The sequence below is a fragment of the Aythya fuligula genome, chromosome 5 (genome assembly GCF_009819795.1).
Source record: "Aythya fuligula isolate bAytFul2 chromosome 5, bAytFul2.pri, whole genome shotgun sequence".
Taxonomy (NCBI): Eukaryota; Metazoa; Chordata; class Aves; order Anseriformes; family Anatidae; genus Aythya; species Aythya fuligula.
In genome coordinates, this window is record NC_045563.1 from 47525670 (window position 1) to 47552759 (window position 27090).

The 27090-nt window shown below is 40.6% G+C and overlaps 1 protein-coding gene across 1 annotated transcript; it reads right to left on the reverse strand.

Moving 5' to 3' along the window:
• Positions 1-4447: 4447 nt before the first annotated feature.
• FGF3 (fibroblast growth factor 3) lies at positions 4448-9888 on the reverse strand. The gene is made up of 3 exons (XM_032189368.1): positions 9651-9888; positions 7946-8049; positions 4448-4953 (listed from the first exon to the last, which is right to left on the reverse strand). The coding sequence occupies exons 1-3, from the start codon at positions 9886-9888 to the stop codon at positions 4621-4623; spliced, it is 675 nt and encodes a 224-aa protein (XP_032045259.1). The 3' UTR covers positions 4448-4620.
• Positions 9889-27090: the final 17202 nt, after the last annotated feature.

Below are 27090 nucleotides of genomic sequence, written 5' to 3' on the forward strand. Positions count from 1 at the left end.
ACCATATTCCATGTTGTAGCACAGGCAGGTCATGATCACTTGCATCCCGGAGCCAGGAAAACAAAGTGTGGAGACAGATCTCAATTTTCCCCAGACCACCACATCAGCTTGGGCCACACAACAGAACCTGAAGCCCAAACTCCAGCATCAGATTTTTACCTGCGAAGTCTGAAGGGCTTGTTCTTCCTTCACTTGGAAATGGTATCAGATTTAACTTGTATTATGTACATGCTAAATGGCTGTTACCATAAATAATATTCTAACATGATAGATTTGAACCTGGAAGAGTTTATGCATTTCATCCCACTGTATGCTGTTTCACTTGTTTGTTTCTTTGATAGTATATTTCACCAGTAAAGGATTGTTTTTATGTCCAGTAGAAAGATGCTGTATTTTTTACCAATAAAAATAGCTTACATTCCTAAAGGAGAAGAAGAGCTGTTGGTAAGGCCCTTTTGTGCACAGATTATTGTTTTGAAAAGAGATCACAGCAGTTCTTATCAAGATCTGTTTGGTAGAATGGCACACTGATCTCCTTGCAAATGTTTATCTCTTAGAAAACAATTCTGCAGGCAAACAACATGTAAATGGTGGTCTTAATTGAAAGTCTCTTTTTACAAGGTCTTAAGAACATTACAGGTAATTAAAATTGAAATATTTAATTCCAGGAGTATAAAAATATATAGAAAATCCTTTGCTTTGGGCACACACCTGTAACCGTATTTTCTGTATGTATATTACATTCAGTAGTTTCATGATTGTTAAACTTAGAAATGTTTGACTTAGTTTATTTTAATATGTTTTCAGAGAGGTACATTGTAAACCACTCTCTTCCAGTACAATCCTTGAGTTTTTGAGGCCAGAGAAAGGATTTCTCACTTTTAATGCCATTGATTATACATTTTTCAGAGAAAAAATACATATAAATATGCAATACATATACATATAAATATGAAGAATCTTATCATTTATATAAAATAAAAACAAGCACTAAGATTCAAAGTTTTCATCAGCATCATTAACAGCTTTATTTTCTGAGGTTATTGTCTGAGGGGGAGATTCTGAACTTCAGTGCATAACTGTGGCGGGGTGCACAGGGCAAAGGTTTTAGCTGTAACTCAACGAGGCTTTTCAAGGACATTGTTTTGTGATGTCTCATATTGCCCTGACTGGCTACATTTTTAAATATATTCACTTGATTGCTCCTCTGAGCTCATATTTACTGATGAGGCTGTGAATCAAACAGCTGATGACTAATATCAGTGTAATAACAGCTTTGCTTTCTAGATTTTTATTTCAGCCTGTACTGTTCTGGATGGCAGTAAACCTGAAATCTGGGAGAGTAACTTGGTTCAGACAATAAGGGAGAGTTAAGCCTTGTCAACAAAACAGTTGAACTAATACCAACCCCTTTCCAAAACCAGGTCCATGCAACCATCCAAATCAAAGGCATGTGTGGTCAAAAGGATTTATTTGCTTATTGATTTATTGTTTTGCAGAGGGTTGTGCAGAGGGCTGTGAAGAAACACAGGAAAAAAAAAAAAAAAGTATCAGGAAGTAAAGCTGGAAACTCAAGAACTCACAAAAAAAAATCTCACAAAAAAATCTTCTCCAGAATTATTTCATCTCCAGAATTATTTCTTCTCCAGAATTATTTCATGCTTGTTGTGACTGAGGAAAACAACGGTTTTATGTTCTGTGTAAATAAATAAGATTATCTTAGAAACATCACCAGTACCACTTTTAAATATTCAGTGCTGGGGGGCATAAGTGTGAAGCAGTTTCCAAGTAAAAACAGGGTGCACCATTATTTCTTGGTGAAGGCTTGTGGAAACAGGTACCAGATCTATAGCAAGTGGTGAAACAAAGAATCTGAGGATGACAGAGGAATGACACTCAGTGAGAGAGAAAATCCGCTCTGAGAAAGTGGAGAAAAACGTGTGAGTAAATTGGGAAATAATTCATGCCTTGTAACATAGTTATTTGAAATGGGGTAGCAATTTATGTTTCATAAACAACCATTGCTTTTTATGAACAGAGGACGACAAAAGTACTAACACAATCACCAAAGACCAGAATATTTGTCATGGAGTTTTGAGCAGTTTGAGAGCTATGATGGGCTGAATAAAGGATTAAATAGATTAGGAAAACTGTTTCAGCTATAAGTCAAAATGTCATGAATCTGTCTGGAAGGGCAACTGCATCAAGCACTCAACCAATTTCTTCCCTCTTATTTTCCTTCAGTGAGGAGTTACCACACTGTCCCAGCTCAGACAGCACCATACACCTCAGCTGAAGAAACTTCAAATGTTGTCAGCTTTGCTACAGAACTTGAATCATTTATTAGAGCAGTGCACAGGAGAATGAGCAAGTGTATGGAAACTTTGCTAAGTTATCCTATCAGATTCTGGCCCAAATAAATAAAATGAGTTATAGGATGCAGCTGGGATAATTATTGTGAATAGGATTTCAGCCTGTCTGTGTCTAAGAACTGTGGAATTAAAGGTTACTAAAAGAATATTAAGCAATGAATGTCTGCAATGAAAAGTATTTCAACAAGAACATCCTCTTTACTTTGCACAGATTTTCCACTGGCTCCTGATTTAGAGAACATCGTGCTGTCTGTCTAGTCCTGTGCAGATCCCATTTCCATTTTCAGTTATTTTGTAAGAGCAAAAAAATTGGGAACATAGTGCACCATTACCTGTAACCTATTTAAAACCTAGATCTATTCTGTGTGCACCACTTTATGTTACTTCAATGTACATAATTTCAGTGTCTTTTTGCATGTCATTGGTAAGCAGATTTAAAAAAAAAAAAATCTGATTTTCTTATTCAAACACAATGTCTTCCTTTGTTGGAATATTACAAAAAAAAAAAAAAAAACAAAAAACAAAACAAAACAAAACAAACAAACAAAAACACAAAGGTGGAAGTAAAACTGAGTATACTTTTTGGTATAAAGACACCTCTTGGTGTTCATATTTATAGGGATGTAAGCAGTGCTAAACCTATGACTGCTAGGCTTAATAAAGTCATTTTATGTATGAATTTTAATTCTCTCTTTCACAAGATTCCCCCCTTGGTGATGAAAGATTTCACTGATGGGTATTAAAATATCATACTGTTATTCAGCAGATAGCCCATAAGAAGACCTTCATGTCATTATGGCTTCAAATGGGATTTGTACCTCTCTGTTTCCATGTAATGTTGTATTTAACTTGCAGATCTTTTGTTAAATTCCAGTTGAATGCTTATTTCAGCACAGTTTCTCTTTCTCCAGCTGTGCTGTATCAAGACTAATTCTAGGAAGTGAAGAAACACAGGGAAATCTCATTGAAATTATTAGTATTTGTGTTTGTCAAGTGCATCTAAATCTTTCTATTGTTCTATCGTCTCTGGTATGTTCAGAGAAAATATTAAAATGTAACCCTTTGCTAAAAATTAAACTTGTAATGTGGACTCCTCTCAGCTTTGCAAAAGTTAATTTCCAGACCAAGAGTATAAAAATGTATAGAAACAGATTTTTGTGGAATGAACCAGAACTCAAGATCATTAATCTTAGTCTAGAGTTACAGTTTTCAGTTTAAGACTACTTCAAGAAAATAACAGGCATTTAAAAGAGAGGCAGGACACCGCAGCCACCTTAACTGGTGAGTCACTACAGATTTGCGTGTTCGACGTGACTGTTTTTTTTTTTCCAAATAGTTAAAATGTATTTACATATTTCACCTAGAACTAGAAATTCCTGTAGAAAACTCAGCTAAAGAAAAGTCCTTGATAAATACTCTCATCCTCAGTGCCAAATTTTTCTATACCACAAGTTCAGTCAATACCACAAGTTCAGCTTTCACATCATACTTGGGACCTATTTTAGGAGAGGATTTATCAAATGGTAAATATGTATATTGCTAATGTTTGGCCAATGTAAATGCCACTTTGCCAACATTCATTTATTTGAATGATGAGATCAGGAGTCTTACTTTTTTAATTAAACAAATTCAAAAATACTGCAGTAATGTGCAGGTCTGTTGAAAAAATTAAAGTAGCTTACAGTTTCAGGTTTCTTGAATGGTCAAGGAAAAAGAATAATTGATACTAAATGATCATATAATAAAAATAAATATATGTTAGTTACAAAATAAACCAGTTTTCTGATTCCTGTGTTCCATACAAATAGGAATATAGTCTTTTATGAGCAACTGCCAAAAGAGCCATGAAAGTGCTGTGCTTCCTCTGTAGACACAAAATTGGAAAGTGTAAAAAGTTCATATGATCTGGGAGGACAGTCACAGAGATAGTACCCTATGGTGAGCTAGAGTGAAAATACTAGCAATTATTTTTTTTTAAAGAAAAAAAAAAGTGAAAGCCATCAACAGAATTATTATATAAAACTAAATTACATTTGAATGTGCCTTAGCTTATCTCACATCTTTTTTACCATGGATAATAATTCTAAAACAGCTAAAAGTAAGTGGTGTGACTTTCAGGTGTATTATACAGTGTATCAAAGACGCCCATGTTAATGTTTGCCATACAATCACAGCTGTTAGTTTCTTTTAGTAGTATTTTGAAGACTCTCATTCACTTCCAGTCCCAACACAAGCTCCCCCCACCCCATTAGCGTCCTCTCCTTCTTCGCTGGTTCTTACTGGGAGGCCTCAGGAGGCTCTCTCGATATCTCGTATTTGTGTGGAACAGTCGGACCATTTCATGGTCTTTGTTATCCAATACTCTGGGCAGAAAGAGAGAGGATTTCTGTGTCCTGCGAGTTTTAAAGCCCCTCCTGGGTCGTCCTTTCCCATTGATTGAGACATACCAGAGTCTCTCTGCACTGGCTTTGCGTTTTGTGCTGGCTCCGTTAGGTACAGTCCGGTATAGACGGGATGCGTAGGTGTTGTAACCCAGCTCATGGATCCTCTCCACAAACTCACACTCTGTGTTATAATTCTCCTGGAAAGCAAACATGGCAAAGATTAGGAAAGGCTATTCAGGCCATAGCTCTCTTTTACCTCAATCAGATTTTACCTCAATCAAATGACTTGCAAAGTCATTTGCAAGACTCGGCTCAGTTTTAGGCAAAGCGCAGCAACAGGTGGTAAGAAAAGTTCAGAGAGGTGCTACCAAAGGCAGCTCTTCCTCCCTCAGAAGAGCTGGGCCTGAGCTGCAGTGCGGTAAGGAGCCTGCTCTCACCAGCAGAAGAGTACTCTGTGGGTCAGAAACAAACAATTTGAAAACAAAAAATGGCATGTGAGTAGGAATTAATAGCTCTGCTGGTTGTTCAGCTGTAAATTCAATTTGTTTGTGCTTAAAGGCCTAAATATGCCTGTGAGCCGGGTGGAGGATTTAACTGCGGCCTACCAAACTTTGCTATTAAAAAGGGAAAATTCTGTAGTTGAGTATATAATGTGACACTTTAGTTGGTATATTAGTACCTAAATACACCTGTGGTGGTTATAACCAGTTTATTGTGATGTTTTGAGGTGTAAAAAACACGTTTATGAAACTTCAGCACAACAAAATGAAAGCACCTTGCCCATTTGTGTGTTCCTCCAAAATGCCAGGCTGCTCCTTTATCACAAACTGTAAGGGAGAGTACATACCCATCCTGAGGGCTCACATTTTACATGATCTATCAAAACTTTCCAACTTTCCTCATATTCTCAACTGAGAGAATACAGTGTGTGAGAGCCTGGCATGAGGAACTCCTTCCTCCTCTCTGGGAGCAGTAGAAGCAGTACAAATAAAGGACATGTACATCTTTTTCAAAGGACATTGTACATCTTTTTCTTAACTACAGAATTGTCTTTGCTCTATCTGTGAGATAAAGACATCAGTATCTAAAAAGTAAGGCACAGAGGCACACGGGAACTACTATCATGGTCTTTATGGAAGTTTACCTTTAGAAAGGCCTCTCTGAGGACTTGGAGAGGGCACAGGTGGCCAGGCTGGGGCCAGAAAAGCCATAGGCTCCATTAGCAACATGTCTTTAATGCTGTTCGCTCACCAGAAATGCTGATAGGCATTTAACAAGATTTTAAAAGACTCCACATGTCTCAGTTTCACAGCTGTAAAACGGAAGTGCCCTTCCTTGCGAGGACAACATTTTGCACATGCTGTGGTGCTGCAGCCCATGCAACTACCATATGTAGGTAGATTTCTGTTGCTGTCTGCCTCAGATCTGGCTGTAGAGGATTTATCACGGAAGATAAACTTCAAGGATTATCACAATGTACTAAGGACACAAAAGAGTTCTGCAGACTCAACAACCTCATTTTATTGACATGGGGAAATTGGTGATATCAAGGGATAACTGAGTTACTCCAGTACCATTTCATAAAATGCTTCCTGTATCATTATCCCCAAAGAAGTCAGGCTTATTTGAAACGGGGGACTTGCACAGGTTCCTGTCACAGTAACACCCATGAAGTAGTCGGCCATTGTTTCTAGGCAAGCTAAATCAGGAAGCTTCTCCTGAGCTTAGCCCTCACCCCTTACTTGTTCTGTGAAAAAAGCTGGAATTCAATAGCTGTGCCTGAATTGTCCCTCCAGCTCTGAAACAGTCTGTCTCAAACTTGAGCTGGACACCCATTTTTAATTAATATTAACTGGAGGCATGGTCAGCCTTAGCTCTGGCACAGCAAAGATGGTATGTCCTCATTCCACTTCAGCTGCACTGTCCTTTGCCAAAATTGTTTATTGCCTGGTACTCTGTACCAGCAGAGAACCTTCATCTTTACAAAGGGGCCCTTTAATTAGTGAGGATCGTGAGACACATTCCAGAATCTGGTTCGCAAACACTATCAGGATGACACTCTTGAGAAGGAGGAATAAAATACATTAGAACAGGGAAGGTGACTGAGTTGATTGTGTTACCTAAGTTGCACTCACAAGGCAAAATCTCACGTGTTTTGAGAATGCATTATGCTGCTCAAATCAACAGAATTACATAAAATGACTATTTGGAGGAAGAAGACTTCACATAGCTATATTTTACCCTTTTCAAATCTGCTTTCCTGCCACAGGATTCCTGGTGAAACTGCACAGTATGGTTGTTACACAGTGGCAGATCACAAGATTGCTGGGGATGTAATCAAAGATGCTGGAAGAAATTCAAGTAGGTAGGTAATACGTATAGCATACACACTGGCTAAAAGGCCTTCGTATGTACCTGAGTGTAAAGAAGTCTAAGCTAAAGTATTTTATTCACTGAGGGGAAATACTGTCTGGGCTGAGAGGGCAAGACTCCCACTAATAAGAGCAGAGCCCAGATATTACCTCAAAGATCGAGACAAAAGTTAAAGGAGTAGAATAAGGTGTTTATTTTCACCTTTATGTTCTTATACCTCCTCATACTTCCTTTCCTTGCTATAGCCCTGCCTTTTAGTCTCCGTGAATTCTTTTTCTGTCCAGCCAAATGCTCTGTGAGGAGAAACTCCTCTCAGTAGGTTGGTTTCCTGTAACAGAGATGCTCAATTGCTTCTGGATAATCTTCAACATTTATATGCCCTGCTAGTGTCCAAGACCCATAGTGAATATAAATATAGGAGCATTTTGAATAGAGGTAGATATTCTGCACCACAAAGGCTGGCTCCTGAGGTCTTTATCAGTGCACACAATTGCTCAGCACTCTGGCCACATGAAATACCTTTGCTGAATACATTATTCTGCTTTTGGCTGTACAGGCAGTATGAAAGTAATAATATATCTTCTTTCTACTTTGTAAAGTACACTGATCAGGTTACCTGTAACAATTCCAGACAGAAATCTGTTATAACAAAATATATTTTTATATCTATATGTTATAAAATATTATAGGAAAAATGAAAAAGATTTAATTCTTTTCTCTATAAACGTTAATTTAAAAGAAATCAGTGCTCCCCACTGGACCTGTTCTCCCCACAGGAATTGACAGGCATATGCCAGAGGCTTAACTGAAACTTACCGACGCATAAAGTCTGCCCCTTTTGTTCATGGCCAGGTATCTGCCAGAGAACAGGCCCTTGATGGCAACAATCCCAACATCAACAGCTGTTATTTCAAGGATACCTAGAAACAGAAACAATTGTGAGATTTCTTGTTGTTCCCTATCACACGCAATTTTCTGAGATCTGTTTGAATGACTGCTTACCTGCAGAGTATGATTTCACAGCTATCACCTGCTCACAACACAATCATACTGCAACCGTATGAACTAAACAAGGCTATTATTTGAAACAATGTAAAACAACAAGGATGTTGGAATTGTTTGAGATAATCTCAACAATAAATCCCTTAGATGTCTGATTGAGATTGAACTCTTTCAAAAATGAAAAAGATCTGACACTGAACTACAGGTTTGCTTAATCCTATATGTATATAAGAAAGTTTAAATCCTCTTTAATGCTTAGGAACACAAGAGCTCTTGACTTATTGAAACCAGCCACAAAGCGGTCCATTTCAGGAAAAAGCCCTTGCTGAGGTCTCCAGAGAGTAAAACAGAGCATTTCAGAGCCACGTATACAATTGTGAAAGGAACTTGCCAGTTAGGAGGTCAGCATAGCTCTCCAGACAAGGACAATATGACTGTCTGAGCCAAGTTAAAAGACAGGAGACGTTTCAGGCCATCAAAGATGGGGTCTCAAACATTGGAAGGGTATCACAGATACCCTTGGCACAATACCTGCCAAAATCTTTACGTCCAGCCAACCATGCCACCATGCTGATGATGGCACAAGTGGCTTGGGGGCTGTGCTGTAAGCACCAGGGCTCTCTGGCTCAAACTCTGCTCTCAGTCCATCAGCTCTGGGATGATGCAGCTGGGTACCGGCGGTGAGCCTGGCACCCAAGCCCACTGCTGCCTTTGGGCAATGATAAATCAGAGCTGGGCGCTTGTCCCGCTTGCAGAGGGGCATTACTAGCCCGACCATGTCTGTGAGAGTTGGGCTGGGTTGGGTACAGCTGTTTTGAATCAGCCACCGGTTCGCCGTTGAAGGATGTCTCCTCCGGGCTTTGATAGCGAGGGGGTTTTCCTCTAGGAAATAGTGGTTTTCCTTTATGGACTTCAGACAGATCCCGGAGGTCTCCCTGTCTCTGCGTGCCGTCACCAGCCGGGATTTACGCTTCCTGGGGCGGCGGGGCCGGGTGCGGGGGCTCCCGGGGCTCCACCAGGGCAGCGGGGCGCGGAGCCCCGCTCTCCTCTCTCCCCAAAGCCCCCCCAGAAAAGCCCCCTGTTCCCGACGGATCCCGTTTCAGCTCAATTACCACCGATCCCCGGCACATGTCGGAGGGGGCAGATGTGGTTCAGCCCGGGGGGAGCCCCTCGGGAGATGGGCAAGCCGGGGAGGGACGAGGGCAGCCTGCAGCCCGCCGAGGGGGGCGGCGGGGCTCAGCACCGGGCTCACGGACGGGGCTGGGGCTGGAGAACCGCGGCAGGATGCGGAGGGAGCAGGGCTGGGGGGTCACACGGGGACCGAGCCCCTCTGCCGCAGCCGGGGTGCCGCCGGGCAGAGGGAGGAGAAGAAGGAGAGGAAGAGGAGGAGGAGCGGGAGCAGCCCTGTCCCGCTGCGGGCCCGGCACCGGCATCGCCTCCGTCCCTGCCGCAATTGGTCCTGGCGGGCGGCCCCCTCCCCGCTCGGCCCTGCCCGGGGAAAGGTGCGCCCGGTACTCACTGAAGACGCTGTTCTTCTCCAGGGTGCCGTTGATCTTGCCGTTGGGGTGGACCTGCAGGTGGTACTTGGTGGCACAGAAGAGCTTCCTGCGCCTGGGCGCTCCCCCCAGGTGCTCGTAGACGCCGCCGCGGCCCCCCGCATCCCGGCGCGGCCGGGGGTCGCCGGGGGAGGCTCCGGCCGGGCCCGGGGCGCACGGCTGCTGCCAAAGGCTCAGGAGCAAGATCCAAATTACGAGCATTGTGGCATGATGGCCGCGGCGAGCAGTCTGCTGGGGCGACGGAGGCTTGGAGCGAGCGGTACCGGGGGTCCCATCAGGGACGTCTCGCTAGCGGCGCGCCGGGCTGGCGAAGCGCGCTCCGGTCCGGGTGGCGAAGCATCGGCGAGTTCCTATCGGCCTCGCTCCGGCCCTTTTATCTGTCTCAGATTTACTTAAATCAATAGACATCGGCAAAGGCCACCGAGGAGTCCCAGCTGTTTGTGTTAGATGGAGCTGCCGCGATCAGCCTTCTCCTTGGGTTTCCAGCTAGCCAGACGGCACGCATGAGAGACCGGGAGCAGGAGGAGGGGGGAGAGGGAGAGACCCACTGAAATTCGGCAGGAGACCGCGGGGAAAATAGCTGACCGGCAGAGCATAGAAATAAAAGCCGCTTCCTGCAACAATAGCCCGATCTGCGACCAATTGATACAAAGCAGAGGAGGCAAAAGGTATCGGGCTCGTGTGAACTCCCAGAGTGCAGCGTGGATAAAATTACACACACGCAGCATCTCTCCCCGGCGCGCCGCACGCACCCCCCCACGCTCACACCCCCGCCGGGGGGGGCTGCGGCCGCCGCCCTCCGCCCCGCGCATCCCCCGCAGGGCTCCGCCGCCCCCTGCCCAGCCCGGGGTACCGGTGCCCGAAGCAGGCGGCCTCGGGAAAAGGGCACGTTAAATGCAGGAGCCGCCAAGAGGGGCTTAGCGCCCGGCAGCTTGGGGGGCTCACGGTGGGAGAGCGTTTTAGTGGGGTCAGGGATCCTCTGCCACCTCCCTCCGCTTTGCCCCCGGTGTTGAAAGCAAGCAGTTATTACTAAATCGGTCAGTTCACGGCTACAAGTAACACCCGTTATTTAGGCAGGTCTTCAAGATACAGTCATTTCCAAACTAGCTTGAACAAAGTAGGGCCCGGCCGGAAAGCAAAAAGTTGTCGTGTACGTCCTCGGATGCATTTGCAAAAAGCTGGAGCTAATCCTTTTTCTTAACTTTGGTGCCTGGTAAGTCTCATTAGCTGTAGCAGATCTGCACTCGCTACCATGTAGCTTCACAAGACTGCCTACGCTTTCAAAATGTGATGGAGCTACCTATAAATAAATATAAAGGGAGGCAAAAGGTTCAACAACTCGGTGAATTACGCTGCCCCTGTGTGTTACTCAAAGGCAGCTCGTTAATTAGATTTGCATCTGAAACAGGCAGTAGGAGTTTTGGGAAGTGTTTCAGAGATAATTAGTATTAATGTGCTCGAAGGGCACACAAATACACCTTTGAAGTGAGTCACGACAGAATTCAAACGTTTGACCTTGATCGATATAAATTTTTTCCCCAGTATCGGTGAACATGTAGAGGTCTATAAAGTATTTTTAAAGGGCATTCCTACGTAGAGCAAGAGGATTTTCTTACAAGTTAAAAAAAGGAAGCTTTTACTAGTGGGAAAATAAGTGAAGGGATACGACCTTTCCTTAAAAGCACCTCAGGAGGACGAAAAGGTCTCGAAGCTACTCCCTATTTTAAGCTGTGCTTAATATTTAGTAGTTCTCCAAGGCTAAAAGGCTTTTCATTATACAGCCGTCTGGAATAAAAGGAAACACATAAAAAACCCACAAGCACCCCTCTCCGCCATTACCACCCTTTCCTCCCCCTTTTCTTCTCCACCAGTTAAGCCCCAGCCTCACAAGGCGAGTTTGATCTGGGGATGATAAATGTTTGTACAATTAATTCTTTATTGCTGTTTTTTCTGCAGTGCCACTTCCAGGCACTAATGCAGTTCCAGCACGTTTAAGTAAAAGTAAACGGTTAGGAATTAAAATAATTAAAGCACTGGGTCTGGTTAAAAATAAGTAAATAATAATAATAATGAAAAAAAAAAAAAAAAAAAACGGAACAGGGCAGGACCTTGCTCTCGCAGTGCATGCGGGGGGGATGCTCTTATGCGGGCCAAATCCGCCAGCCCCCCCCCCGAAATGACCTTCGGGGGGGTTGCCTTGGGGGGGCCATTTCGGCCCCCAGCTAGCCTGGGGCGCCCCGCGTATCGCCCCGTCCGTGCACAGCTGACATTTGACGGGTCGGGGTTTGCGGGGAGTTTTTCATCAGCTCTCGGAAAAAAAACAAGCCCGCAAGATCCTTCCCACAGCCGCCCCCCCCCGCCTCCCACCGCAATAATAAACCAAAAAGACTAGTGGGTGGAAGAGTAACACGTTAATGACTTTTGCTCAAATTGCTTCCATCTTGATCACATTTTCATAATTAGCACCATCATCTACAAATCTTTCCGCCCTGGGCATCTAACACAGACGGGCTTCCCAAGCGATGTGTATTCTACTTATTAGGGAGGGGAACACTTATAGGTCTGTCATTAATGGTTCCCTTTCAAATGAAATGAATACGACCTCCACTGAAATATCAAAGGGCTGTAGCTACCTCGTCTCACTTGGTACAACACTGAATAGCGAGCAACCTTAAGTCGTTTTGCTCTAGTCAGACATCTATACAATAAAACATAAGCCCGCTCTTGTATATTTTAAGTTGTCTGGTGACCATTTCTGAAAACAAAAAGGGTCCCTTTGATGTGGTCTAATTCTATCAGATGGTGGGACGTCAGATGTGGTCTACCGATCCTTTCTGGAAATATTTTTAATTATGCCCCAAAGCTTCTTGTAGCCCCAAAGTAATAATCAGAGAGCAGTTTAAGTCTGTCACTTAGAGTGGAGGGGAGAATAGGCTCTAGACCGTATGTAACTAAATTAGAATTACTACCTATAATGATCTATTAATTCGCTTGAAATGTGTAACTCTAAATAGAACATGCTAGGTATCTATTATTCCTTATTCTTGATCCTGCTAACGGGATATTTCTAAGCCTTCTTATGGTTAAGCCATAAAGGCAGCATTTTCCCTGCAAGTCATAGGGTAACAGTGAGCATTTGAGGCAGATGTTTTTATTCTTACAGCGTGCTCCTACTCCAGAGCACGCAGGGCACTTGTGTTCTTAGCTGATATATTCCGATATACACGTTCAAGAGCTTTGTGACAAAGCAGTGCATATTTCTATTCGGGTATTGCATAGAAGTAAGCCTCGAAAAACAACGTAAAAATTTTGAAAGCTCCTCTCCAGAAGGGGAAAAAAATAAATACTAGCCAAGTTTTTGCAATGAATCAGCTTTAAAAGTGCCGTGATTCCGGACGAGCTCTTCCTACGCGGTCCAACGCCGCCGCGCCCGCAGCTCGCTGCCCGGCTGAGATTTACGGGCTGCCCTGCTCTAACGAGAGGGAAGTTGCAATTTGTAGAGCAATAAATACCGAGGCGGTGGGTGGGTGGAGCCCCCAGCAGAAAAATCGCCCTCCTTCACCAATTAAAAATCCATCCTAGCTCCAACGTGGACCGTGGGAAGGTCTCAAGGAAAACAGCCTCGGTGATGATTAGGTGTTTGCTAGCGACTGAGCTAATGCCATCTTTTGAACGTAACTGTCTTGCCTGCTGCAGTTTGCTTTCACCTGCTGCTGCTGATGTTGGACAGAGGTTATAAAATTCAATTGATTTTGTTCAGCTATATTTTGTTTTCTTTGTGGCTTCCCAGTGAGGTTACTCTGCACCCTGTGAACATAATCTTGTTTAAACGACTTTCCAGACCACACAGCGTCACATTACCCACCTTTATATGTGTAGGCAATATTGTTTATTGGATTGTACACTCTTAACTCCCGAAAAGCAGGAGAGAGTGGAGGAGGAGAGCCCTGGGCAGTAACTTCACAGCTTCCAAAATTTAGGATGCTTTTTCAGGTGGAGAAAGTAAGATTTAGGTCATTTCAAAGGTAAATAGATGCAAAGACCTCTCTGAAGGAAATATTAAATACATAACAGGCATGCCATCAGTTCCCTCTTTATGTTTTTCATTTTCATAGTTACTTGTTATACTTTTATGTAAAATCAATCTGAGGTCTTCAGACAGAATGGTACAGTTCATTCTATACTTATGATGTAAACCACTGCTATATTACACTTCAGACAATAAATTCATTTAGAACTCATAAGCTATAAGCCTCCATACTTAGTTTAAAGGCATGTGTGGTTTACTGATATCATTGTGATCTAGCTATATATATATATAACTCATCTCTTATATGTATGCATTTAAAATGAGTATCATTAAATATTACTTTAAATTACTTAAATCAATATTATTTATTATTATTAAAAATATTATTATTGTTGTTTATAGATTATTCATATCGACATGCAAATGCCTAAGTTCCTTACTTTAGAAAATTTCAGTTACAGTCAGCAAGAGTTTCCTTGGCTGAGGACTGAGGGATTAATCCTTCATTCAAAGTCCATGAATTCACTAAGAGCCTTTTATTTAATGCATGTGAATTTGGATCAGGCCCAATCTTATTACTAGAAAAATTATTTTCCCTTGTTCTAAGATAATCTGTTAATGGTTTATTGAATGAAAATATTCAAAACAATGAATGCAGAAACATTAAGCAAAAATTTCAATCTCTTTCCTTGCTCTGTTGCTTTTGCCTTTTCAATGCAAGAAAGAAAGGAAACAGTAGACAGAAATGTAACACTACCAAAATATGTGCCACGGTACAGTTCAGACAACTGTCATGTGGTTTGTAAAGATTTGTGGCAGGCTCAAACAGTGCTACAATAGGGATATTCAGACCATACAGAACTGCAAATTGTAGCCATGAAAATAACTGAACACAAGGGATGTGGGGAAGTCTAGAAGAGGAGTGTGAAAACAATAGAAATGTAATTTGTTGATAACAAGGGGACCAGATTTGTACACCTGCTTCATATGTATGATACCTCATTCATCACTTAATCTGAGCTCCTGGAAAATCTTTTTTTTTTTTTTTTTTTTTTTTGGGTATCTCAGCGAGTGTTTTTGAAATGAGCTTCAAAGCATTTCTTTAGATTTACAGGGAAGTGTGGTGTAACTGAGAGAAGTATCTGGCCCATATCCATGATGTAATTGTGTTTTGTGCCTGAAGGGCTTGCTATTCAGATAAATCTCCTACTACTTTTAGAATCTATCCCCCTGTTACTTTCACAATCAGAGGCTTGTTATGATCTCGCTCAGCCCTGTAAATCTTTGGGAATTGAGTTACCTGAAGATAAAAGATCTCTCTTTCTCCAAGCTGTGGTTGGATCAACACTTTGCAAAGTCAGATGACAGGCATAAGGGTCAGGCTCAGGTTTGGCCTGGGCTGTCCAAGCACTGGAGATAAAAGCAGAAGGTAGCTGCCTTAGGGAAATCCCACGTGCATGACCGTAAGTCCCTGGAAGAGAAAACCTAGTGTCAGGAATTAACTACTCTGTATGTAAGACTAGTAAATATTGCTTTTAAGCTTTCCTGGTTTTAGAAAAGATTACTTCAGAACAAGGTTTGCATCATCATATAACTGTTTTTTTTTCCCCAAAAAAAATCCCTTTCATGGTTACAGGTTGTCCTAAGGTGGTAATGATGTGAAGTATCTTGAGGATGTTTTGCCTAGATCAAGGGACCAAAAAGAGGGGCAAAGAAGCAGGAGAAAAACAGGCAAGGAAAGAAAGAAGGAAAGAATTACTTTGTTCCCCTTCTGGTCTCTGCTGTGGTCACCAGGAGGTGTGGATGGGGAGAGCATGGGACCAGGCCCTAGAGCTTACCCGAACCAACAGAACAGTGGCCTCCATTCAATGCTGTGCAACCTAGACCTGTCCTGCAGACTCCCTCTTCAGGGAATGACTGAAGGTCTCTCAAGCTGGACCTGGTACTTGCTATAGGAAATTATTTGCTGAGGGAAAACACGTGGCCTTTCTTCCTAACTCTTTCCCCCCCACATCCCTATTTTGTGGAAGCAGAAGTACTACGGCTTAAATCCTTCTGACCAACAGTGCATATAAATAGAAATTAATCTTTTTTTTTTTTTTTTTTAAATTCTGCATCCCTCTGTCTTCCTTTGGGAAAGTTACACTCTTCATCTGGCACTTCAGCTCTGATATTTCAAGAGATATCATCTCCTGAGCAGCAGCTGGGCTTAGCAGTACAGCTACCACACTGAGCTTCCTTTTTCTATGACATTTCAGCATTGTTCCCTGGGGTGCTGGGTGTCTGAGCATCAAACCCTCTCTGCTGGCTTCTCCTGCAGCCCCATCAGCCCCTGCTCCCCTCCAGCCCCTGCTGCTCTGTCTTGAGTAATTCTGATTTTTATGGGAACACTAAAGGTGAATTCAGTTATCAATGGAGGAAATGGAGCAAAATGTCACTTTTGTCCTTCTTCACATGAAACTGATTATTACTGTAGCCTTCTAAATTAATTAGATTATTAATCAAGTGATCAATACCATGTTCTAGACATCCTATATCTGAGGCTGTGCATCTAAGAAGGTCTTAAGACAAGATCAAGACAATCTGGGTCTCTCGTTTCAACCCAGTTTGACAAGTGGGTAAGGCTGTCAGAGCTCTTAGATCTGAGAGTATATTCTTCACCTGTAACATAAAGAGGGAAGCTTAATAATTAAATAGCGTGTTACCTTAGTGCACTTTCTAATCTGAGAGACTTCTATTACTTCTTTTGTCCTCAGAAAAATCACATAGAAGCAGTGACCCAAATTAGCAAGGTGTAAACCAAAAGAAATAAAAGATATTCCTGAATAATCGTGGAAGGAAGCTATAGACATGATTTGTGATTGATGACAGCAATGGACTGAAATGGACTGAGGAATGCCTGTGACACACCTGGTGTTACAAATCCAAAGGGAAGACCTACATCCCTTTCTCACTCGTTGTAGCTTCTGGTATAAATTAGTGATTATTAGCTCCGCTGGAATATTTTAATGCAGAAGAGGGCTTTTTTTCATGCAGAAGAGGGCTTTTTTTTTTTTGTCCATGTAAGCATCAGGTATGTGAAATCTTGGTAACACCAATATCTACAGCCAAGTTCCACATGGCTGTAAAACACAAGTGAGTTTGTAATGGACATTTCTCTCAGTACTGTTTTGGTGGTATAATTGCCAATGTTATTTTATACATCTGTAACCCTTACTGCCAATTCTCACCTCTCTTCACTGTTTTCTTTCATAGACTCTTCTCACTGGGAAATGTCATACAGTCTCCTCTTTCCTCTAGATGAGATGTCTGATAAGGACAGGTGAGTTTCTATTTCATTATGTCTGAATATGCCTTGCATCAGCGAGTTACATCTCATAGATGCAGCATCTTTGATGTCTTTACTGAGGCCTTTTTTTGGGCAGGTATGTATGAACCAGAATTTTTCTTTTGGTTCATTTTAAAAGTATTGATGTATCTTGCAGAGATAGTTCCTTAGTGAATGGTGACCATCTACAGGAGACTGTATAAGTATTTAGTTATATTTTGACAACCGAAAGAATCTGCATTCTCAAAAGGGTATTCCTTACTGCCATGAATCTCCCCTATGAAATCCAGTTATTTGCCTTAGTAATCTATTTCAAAAATAAAAATAAATTTCCAGAGCTGTTCCTGTATAACTGCTCACAAACTATGCATGGAAAATTGTTTGACTCCTAGTCAACTCCTTCAGCTACTTCTGACTTTTTTTTTTTTTTTTGCTCAAAGACCTCTGAGACTCTTACTTGTCCACAGCTGCAGTTTGCAACAGAGAAGAAAAGCAGCCTCTGTTTCAGATGTGCCTCTTTCAGTCCAACCCCACCATTTTCTGAATTGATGACTCTTGCTTTAAGACTGCAATAAGGATTTAACTAGGCTCATTTCCCAATCCAAAACTGCAGAACAATCTGGATTACAATAAGATTACTGGAACCTAGATGAGTCTCTGATTGTAATGGACATTTAACCACAGAAAGTCAAAATACATCAGGAATTTCTTTTACAGAGGTTATGCATCCTTTTTTTATTTTTTTTTTATTTTTATTTTTTGCTTGTATTAAATCTTTGCAGAAGGCCATGTATTTCCTGTTCCAAGAAAGCAAAGAATCTTACTGAAATATGTGGAAGTTATGTACCATAAACAGATCCTCCAAGAAACAACAGCCTTTGCAGAATTTCTCTGCTGGATATGTTCACCAGAGACTGCAGTGTCACTCCTAACCCTTCCTCTTTACATCATTAAGTCTTTACATTCTTCCAGACTAAGGCTAGCTGTTTTTCAGTAGATTAGTTGCCAGAGCTGCAGGCATCCAAAGAAAATCAGATACACATAGCAAAGTGTGATCTCCAAAGCAGTCAGGCAAACAAGGTAGCAGCATTACTCTTGTCTCTAGGTTAAGCTGGAGCTTGAGGTTCATGCCCCAGGAACATGGACTGTTGAGGTTCATGTCCCAGGAACCTTTTGCCTCCTGCCTCAGTCTGACACTTCATCATTGTGCCCCAGGGTGGGACAGTTCAGAGACTTATTCACCAGTGGTACCATTTCCCCTCAAGGAAGTGAAAAGGTACATACCATTTCCAGTCTATTATTCAATCCATTTCAGCCTAGATATTAAATACCCAAGCCACACTCATTCCTGGGTAAGAGAATAAGCAGGGGAACTACACCAAGGTGTCTTCTTCTCCCTGTGTGCTCTTGCCTTCTCTCATCCTGTGCCACTCAGGAGGATGAAAATGATGCCCAGCTAGGCTCGCGCCTACTCTCATTCTTCATTGCCATGTCAGACTCAATTTCTTTGCTGAGAACCAGCAGGGCTGGTCAGCCCATGCCTTTCCCCCTTGCCTCTCCACTGCCTGTCCATGTAGTGTGTGTCACAGCAAGTGTCCTTCCTTCCAGCCACCTGTGTGGGGACACCTCATGAGCCCTCCTGGGCTAGTGAAGATCACAATTTCCCAAATGAGCTGGATGCAGCCTCTGTCACTTGCACCCTCCACTAGTTAAGGAATGGGACGATTTGTTTATAACCTAAATTAAGGCTTTCTTATCTTGATAATATTTGAAAGTTAATTGCTGGGAGTGATCTGCAGCAGATGGAGATTTAGAGAACTTCCCCTAAAATAAATCAGTGAAGTTATTGCTGGACAAACATCTGGACTAAAGGAGAACAGGGGGTTTCATAATCACCTGTATCTTATGAAAGTAGAATGCAAGTAGTTGTAGAGATTTGTTGATTTGCTTCTGTATTAAATTTTTGAGTTTTCAAATACAGGTCACTCATTAAAATCTTTTTTCTTAGAAAGAAAGACGCCCGCCCCTGAACAGACCCACGCAGACACAGACACACACATGCACGCATGCACACCTGCATCCCCTAACCAAATGTAATGCCTGAACTTGCAAACCCTTTGTCATGAAAGTAATCTTTATTCACGTGAGCAACCCCGCAGGACTATTCATGCAATGGAGAATTACTCACATGAGTAAAACTTTGCAGGATCAGGTCCTGGATCTAACAACAGCATTTTAATTACAGACAATCCCCAAGCAATGTGTACAAAAGAGTTTTTTCCTGGACAATAACAAAGGTTATTAGCCTGTTCTTTTTTCCCCTTCTTGCTCTTTGGTTTAAAAGGAGGCACCAATAATCCAAACCAAATAAAACTGACCTTTGAACCTTTTCTGCTGTACTTTTTCTCATGCCATGATTTCTTTAGTGTGTTAGTGATCTGAAGGCTCGTTCTGGGCTACAGCCACTTTCCCAGACAGGACTGCCTTTCGTCCCCTGACAAATCACTGCTGAGCCCCTTTTGTCCTGCACCACTTTGATCTCACCTGCCTGTCAGGAAAAAAAGAACTCCCGTACAGTCAGAATGCATTGCAAACAAATTGGCAACCATTTCATTCCCATACACCATTTCAACAAAGATCAAGATAGAGATAGAGAATTTTTAACCCTTTCATTGACCCGTAGAACCAAGGAGGAATGTTCGATTATGGTGGAATGATAAGATAATTTCTTAATGAATTGGAGAGTAAAAAACAAAACAAAACAGAAAAACAACAACCCTCTGTGGATCATAACTGCATGTCATATTAGCTGTCAAATACAAAGGAGTTATTGCTTGGTGGGCAGTGAAATGTTCAGATACAGGTTTTGTAGAAGATCGCTTCCTTTCAATGGACAGCTGCTTATGCATAAACTAAAGAAACATAATAGGTATTCTGCAATGTGAATGAAATTAATCCTATTGTAAATAGCCATTGGAGTATTTAATGGGCTATCTGAAGCCCTTCTAATATACAAACTTCGACTTAGCCAAAGGTGAGTTCTTTCCCAGTTTAATCTCTGCAGTAATTTTATTTATTTATTTATTTTGCAGGGGGGGGGGGGGAGGGGGGTAATTTTAGAGTTCCTCATCACATAAAGTTTAAAAAAGGGATTATGTAACAATTTTAAAGTAACTTAATGCTTGGCAATGACTTACCAAGATCTGTGTATTTCACTCTGTGATGCTAAAGGTATCCAGTCCTTTGCTAGGTCAGTTACAATGAGGCTACAAGGCCAGTCCTGCTCCCAGCAGGTCACGCTTTGTCTATTTTTTAAAAGGCAAAATGTCCTACCATCTCCAGTGAACAAATATTAGCATAACCATAGGTGCATTTCAGCTGTTTACCATTTATCTGAACCCAATTATTACCACGTGCCAGCCTTCTGCCCTCTTTCCACAGTAGCAGCCCTGTTTACCGAGTAGTCTGCTTTCTACTGAAATACCTCAGCATATTTACATGTATGTTAGTCTAAAATGCACTGGCAAAACATTTAGTACTCAGAGAAAGGAAATTTAACACATTCCTCTCTTCTATCTAAAATGATCAAAAGACTAAACATAGACTTTTGGATAAAACAAAGTTACACCAGTAATGAAAACAAGAAAGTATATTCAAGCCTGCTGCCAAACATGTAATAATGAAACAATGGCATACTACACCAAAGAAATATTTAAAGTACATTTCATAACTAAAAGCTGAAAGCTTCTATCTTCCTGCCACACTCACCTGATAAAAATAATACATTCACCTCTCTTTGCTTCTTAACTTCAAATTTCAAGTAACTTTCAGACAGCACTTTTTGACAGTGAAATCTTTGGAAGAAACTGTCAGAAAGTTCCCTATTCTTGGCCGCAGTGCTAAAGCCATTACCAAAAACTAGGATCTAGACTAACAACAGGAGGCTTCATCATTCCCAGCCAGGATCAGGTACTCCTTTTCAATAGAACCTCTGCTCACCTGCACTTGTAGTTCTCCTTCAAGGGCATTTTATGACCCTCAGTTTTTGGAGATGTTCAGTACCTCCTGGCCCTAGATCAGCTTTCAAAAGGGCAAAGAGAATCTTTGAGAATCCTTCCCCAGTTGTATAAAGGATAATTTTATCCTAACAGCTGTTCATCAATTAATACTAAAGTGCATACTTGACAAAAAACAAAACAAAACAAAAGTTTCTGCAATGAAAATCAGTAGGTTTGGAATAGGATCATGGATCATTTTTCAGGGAATTTCATGCAGTTTCTTTTCCTGATGTACAAGTGGAACAGGTCACCTAAGGACCTAAAAAGGATTAGACCTAATAAAAATGCTGATGATGGTGTATGTGGTGATGCCAGTAAAGCTAACCTGAATGCAACTGCACCAGTGCAGGTATGATCAGGAGAGATCATAAGTAAAATTCTGTTAAGACATATGTATAGCAACTGTGAATGCAGCTGCACTGATTGCAACAAAATGTCACCAAAAGATACCAGTGAGAAGTTCCTTTACTATACTGATCTTCAGATACGTGTATGGCTATCTGAGAGTTGTTTTTTTTTTTTTTTTTTTTTTTTTTTTTGTCAGTATACATTAGATCCTTTCTGAGGGTGGTCTTTCCCAGGAAGGGAAGCCACAGCTTGTATTTGAACCAGTGTGTGCAAAAGTCAGCTCCAAGTTAGTTTAGTGTATTCACTGCTTTGACTGGTGCTCTTCTCTACGTAATTCTACATACTACTTTCAAGTTACTTTTTTTTTTTTCCTTTCTCTTTTTTTTTTTTTTTTTTCTTTGTTACCTGTTCCCATCAGCTACTTAGGGTGCACTCACTGTTTCTTTTTTTGAGCCTGATTATTTATAATTAGCATTTTCTGCTCCCATGTAATTGTGCTCTAAACTCTTTCACATTGGGTTAATTCACTGACTTTAAAATCTATTAATTGACATCCAGAGGGAAAAAAGTAAACATGTCTTTAAAGATGGCTTGAATGGTTGAATCAAGATTAGGTCCCCACTCTTTTAGTCCCTGATTTTAAGGCAAGGCTGCAGTCTTCAAAAATCAATTGTCTTCAAAGCTCCAAAAAGAAATGGAGTGAGCAGGGGTCAGACTCAAGAGCATCCCTTGTGTGCTGGAGTTAACATTACCTAAGTACTTTAAACGATCACTAATTAGTGCATTCAGTGGGCACTCTGAAGACCACAGGATTGAAATATCTTATTTGGGAATAAGCAATTGTGTAAAGCAGACTAGATCAACTCTCTAACAGGGGCAGCAAAACAACTCTTCTGTTACAACCTGTAACCAGAGAGAGGTCCTCAAGGGCCTGCTAAACCATTCACCATTGCCCTCTCCCATTATTCCCAGGTTAGGATGGCCATAGCACTCTTGACTATGCAGGCAAGTGTGCTTCATTCTTAAATTCAGTTTTCAGTATAGCCCTGTTTGTCTTCAATAAGGAACACTAGTGTGCCCCTTCGTCATTAGCAGATTGGGCAGTAAAAAACCACCACAACAACAACAAAACCTATTTTTGCTGGCTGTTTCAGATTGGACATATCCTTAAAGGTAAAAAAAAAATAAAAATAAAAATTCATAGATCAGTTGAATTCAATGGTGTTAGAATTTACTATCCACAACTGCATCTGAGCAAAACAGGAGTACCAACCAGAGGAGCAAATTATAATGAAATATTGCTAGCTCCATGAATTTTGAATCAACAGCTATAAATATTTTCTAGGTGTAACAACTATAAGAAAAAATCTTAAAGAGGACAAAAAAACATACCATTTGACATATATACCAAGCCAATTTTTATGAGTATACAAACACTGAGTATTCTTTGTGGTGGTTTTATAAGAAACTTGACAATCAAACATAATTTTAATGAAAAATAAGAATAAAGCATATCAGAAAGGAAACAGATCTGCCACAGAAAAATTGAAAATTGCAATAAGATAGCCTTTTTTAGGAGTACTATGTCACAATCCCTTATTTGCTTTTTAAAATGTATTTAATATTTACTAATTGCTGTAAAGTAGAGTGAGGATAAATTACAGGTAGTCGGTAGAGATTCCAAGACAGAAAGACAATGCTTTGACTTGAACCTTTATCCAGTGCTCGCCATACTGCTCATATGAAGTTTTCCTTTCTGGAAAATTTATGGACACACATTTATAGAACTTCACCTTTCTAAAGTGCAACAAAAAATTTCTGTGATCATCAAATGAGCAAAAATGAAAGTGAGCCTATGACAGAATTTCTGTTTTTAAAAAGAAAAGTTGTGTGTAAGACAAAATATTTCTGATTTCATAAAGGCTTCATAAAAAAAGAAATCTCCAGAAAAAAAAAATAGAAATAATTTCAGAAATTCTTGAAATGTTTTATTAAAAAAAAAAAAAAATTTTTCCTGTTGAAGACTGAAGCTCTGGTTTCTGTTCGTCAATAAAAAATATCCTTGAAAAATTCTGACCAACTGCAGCACATAATGTCATCAAAAATCTTGTGAAGTTCTACTGGGGTTCCTAATAGCTGGTGTTTCTTCATTAGACTCAGTATCAGCAATTCTCTTGGGCTTTATAGCATGTTTGAGTGGAGGAGCTCCATTTTCAAACCTCAACAATAAATAAAAAAAACTTCATAACTGTTTTCTTTTGTCAGGATTTTGTTTCAGACTACAATACTTAAACTACAAATGTAAGAATGCTGACTTCTGATGTTTCTAGCTTCACAGATGTTACTAGTCCCCCCTCTAGGTAGCAGATAAGACCCAGAAGAATCATATTATACATTAGCAAAAGAATTCTACAGAAATATCAAGCCCAAGGTTTATGTAATATGCAACAATGATCCCTGAATTTCTCAGATCTGATGACATGATGCAGCTTCAGTATTTTCGAATGAAAGGATCATTTAGAAAAATGTCAGACAAATGTAAAACTGATTCTAGTCAGCGCCACTGCCAGAAAACCTCCTGTCAAACTGAAAAAGTGCCTGTTCCTCCTTGTGCCTCTACCTGAGAAACCTATCGTTAGCTTTTCTCTGTCTCAAGCACTAACTGATAAGCAGACGGAAATGAAGTTGCCTTACATTGGAGTTTTTGTTGCCATTACTTTTCAGGACATTGTGTTTTACCACACCACTTTCACGGATGAATAGTGGCAGGGCTGTTTGTCAGCCCGAGCATGGCCAAGTGCTTCAGCATGGCGGCTCGCACTGTGCCAAGCCGGGTTCGGACTTTGCAGGGCTTGGCTCTCCAGTTACTGCTGGAAACCCTCTGTTATGCCCCATTCTGTAGCCTGGCCACAAGGAACAAGCAGTCTCCATAATATTAAAGCAGGGGTCATCTCTAATTGAAGTGAATCAATGTGCAGGTCAGATTTGAAGGATCTTTAATGTGAGAGATCATGAAATAGGAAGCCTTAAGCAATTGTTGGGACACATGTAATTTCAAAAGGCAAACACACAAAGGGAGATGAGAGTTGGCCACTGTGGGCAAGGCCAAGCTGCAGTCTGAGGCTGATCCACATTGCCCTCTTTCATTTCAGCAATGGCCCCACCCATGCCTTACTCTGCCAAAATTCATCTTCAATTTTTCTGTTTTGGCTACTAGTGTTTAAGGCTCAGTTCTGCTGAACTCTCCAGTTCAGTGCTAGTTAAATTGACCAAAATATTTAGATGAAAAACTGCATCCCAAATCAAACTTTTCTATTCTATACTCATTTACAAATGTTCAAAATTAAATTTGTCTAGACTGAGTATATTAGAATTTCATCTTGAAAGTGAGTTTATTTGTTATTTATTTGTTGGAAGGGGCAATGCCATCTGTCTTATTTTCACTGGCCATTCAAGATTTTTAATCTGCCGCATACTGTCACACATAGTCATTTCAAGTGCTGAGGCAGGGTCATTACTTGAAGCTCCCAAGAGGAATTATTTAATTAAGTATTCCCATCATTTATTTGTTTATGCTGTGCCATCGCAGGAAAAGATTTGGGTTTGTATTCTGTTTTTCTACATTTCCTAACTATGTTAGCAGCAGAACAAATGATGAAACAGATTCTCCAGAATTCTCTCTACTATAGTCTTTTTAACAAAAGGATTTTTAAAATAGAGGTGAATGTCACTGTGCTCCTAGCAGAGGCTGAGATAGTAGATGCATTGCTTAAATGTGCTCTTTAGAGTTTTAATTCACCAGGAAAACCCTCTCAGAGAAATTAAATAGTACTCCTGGGAAAGAATCCTTCTTTCAGCAAGTTTTCTTGGGACTTTCAGGGCCATTAACAGGCCTAATACACTGCATTACCTTTCCAGTCACTTCTTTTCCCTTTGTTGTGATACCTACTTAAAATATCAAAGCTGTGAGAAGTTCAATGAGATATTGAAAACTGAGTAACACTGGTTTTATATGACAATCTCAAATCCCTCCCTCTGTCTTTTTTTTTTTTTTTTTTTTTTTTAAAGAATTCTTTGCCAGTATCACTAGATGAAAAAGAAATAAAAAGTCTATGGGTGGGACATGAAGAACTGACAAGGTACAGCCAGATCAAAAAGAAGCCTCCATTAATAAATCAAAGAGGCTAAACAAAGGGCAGAAGAAAAAACCCAAAAACTTATTTTGAATCCTGTAACCTAGATGTAAGCTGTCCTAATTCAGCATTATTTAGAACTCACAAGATTAATTTCTAACCTTTCTAGCCTGAAGAAGAAGGAGGGGGGCGAGCAATATTCCTCTGGTGGTATCAAGAAGAATAGCAAGGTTAGGAATCAGTCAACAGAATTAACATATTTTTCTTGGAGGTAAAGAGATAGATAAAATGTTAGTTCTTGATGTTTCTGATTAAACATTAATGTTTGTGGTTTGTTTTAGTATGCACAACTACTGGTTTAACAAAGCTATAGAAAGAAATAGGGAAAGAAGGACATTCAGGTGAGTTCTTTAGCTCTGAAAGTAAACCTAGATAATCTGTTAACTATCACTGGACAGAAATAAAACTTTAGATATAAGCTAAAGGTGGCAGGCTTATCACATGTCATTTAACCTGGAGTCAGCTCTACATTTTTAGAATTAACTTCCCATCAGATATTTTCCTAACTGTACTGATGATCAGTATGAGATGCAACTGGTAAAGCTGCCAGAACTTCAAAGTGCAAAAGCAGCTATTAAAACAAAATCAGGAAGAATGTTTGGAAGAACACTTTATAAGGCTATGATAATATCCAGCAGATACTCAACGCTATGTGTAGGTTTATGATCCCACCAGTCCATTAGCTCTCACAGTCCTGGGCCAACAAGTTCTTTGTTCAGGTTTACAAAATGTTCTGAGTTCATACCAAATCCTGACCTCATGTTCTGGATGTCCCACATTGAATCAGACTTTATCCTGAGGTTTTCTGTATCCAACAGAAGTCTGATGGGCTCAGGACACAAAATCCAGAGATCCAACCCAATATTGCATGATAATATGCAGAAAACTGCCAAGTGTTGAAATAGATTTGCATAAGTATAAATATATAAAAATCCTGCATGACTTGTGGTATATAAATATGAACCGACTATTTAAGAGCATATCAGATAAAAGAATTAGCATATTTCCACCTTGAATACATATCTGGTAGAATTATAGAAATGTGTTTCCTTACAGTTAGATTTTTCTAGGAAAAAAAAAAAAAAAGCAAATCTCCTCCTTCTATTGACACATTTTGAGTGGCAAATTTTGGTAACAAATGTTTGAGGCTTCTGAGATACATTGTTTGTATTCAGCTATTTAACCCTGAGAATTCTTCTCAAAGACAAGCTGAGGCTCAACCTATTAATCCCACTTAATGAAAACATATAGGTAAAGATTTGGTAATCCAGATCCAAGCATCTCATGTCTAACTTCTAGAAGATAACACTGAAGTGACTGGTTGCTGTGAACAGAGGTCTGCACCTGCTAGTTTTATCTCCAAAGATACAGGTATAAGCCTTTTCAAATGCTTTTTGCTTTACTTTTACATCCTGTAATCTGATTGATGTCAATTTGAAATTGAAG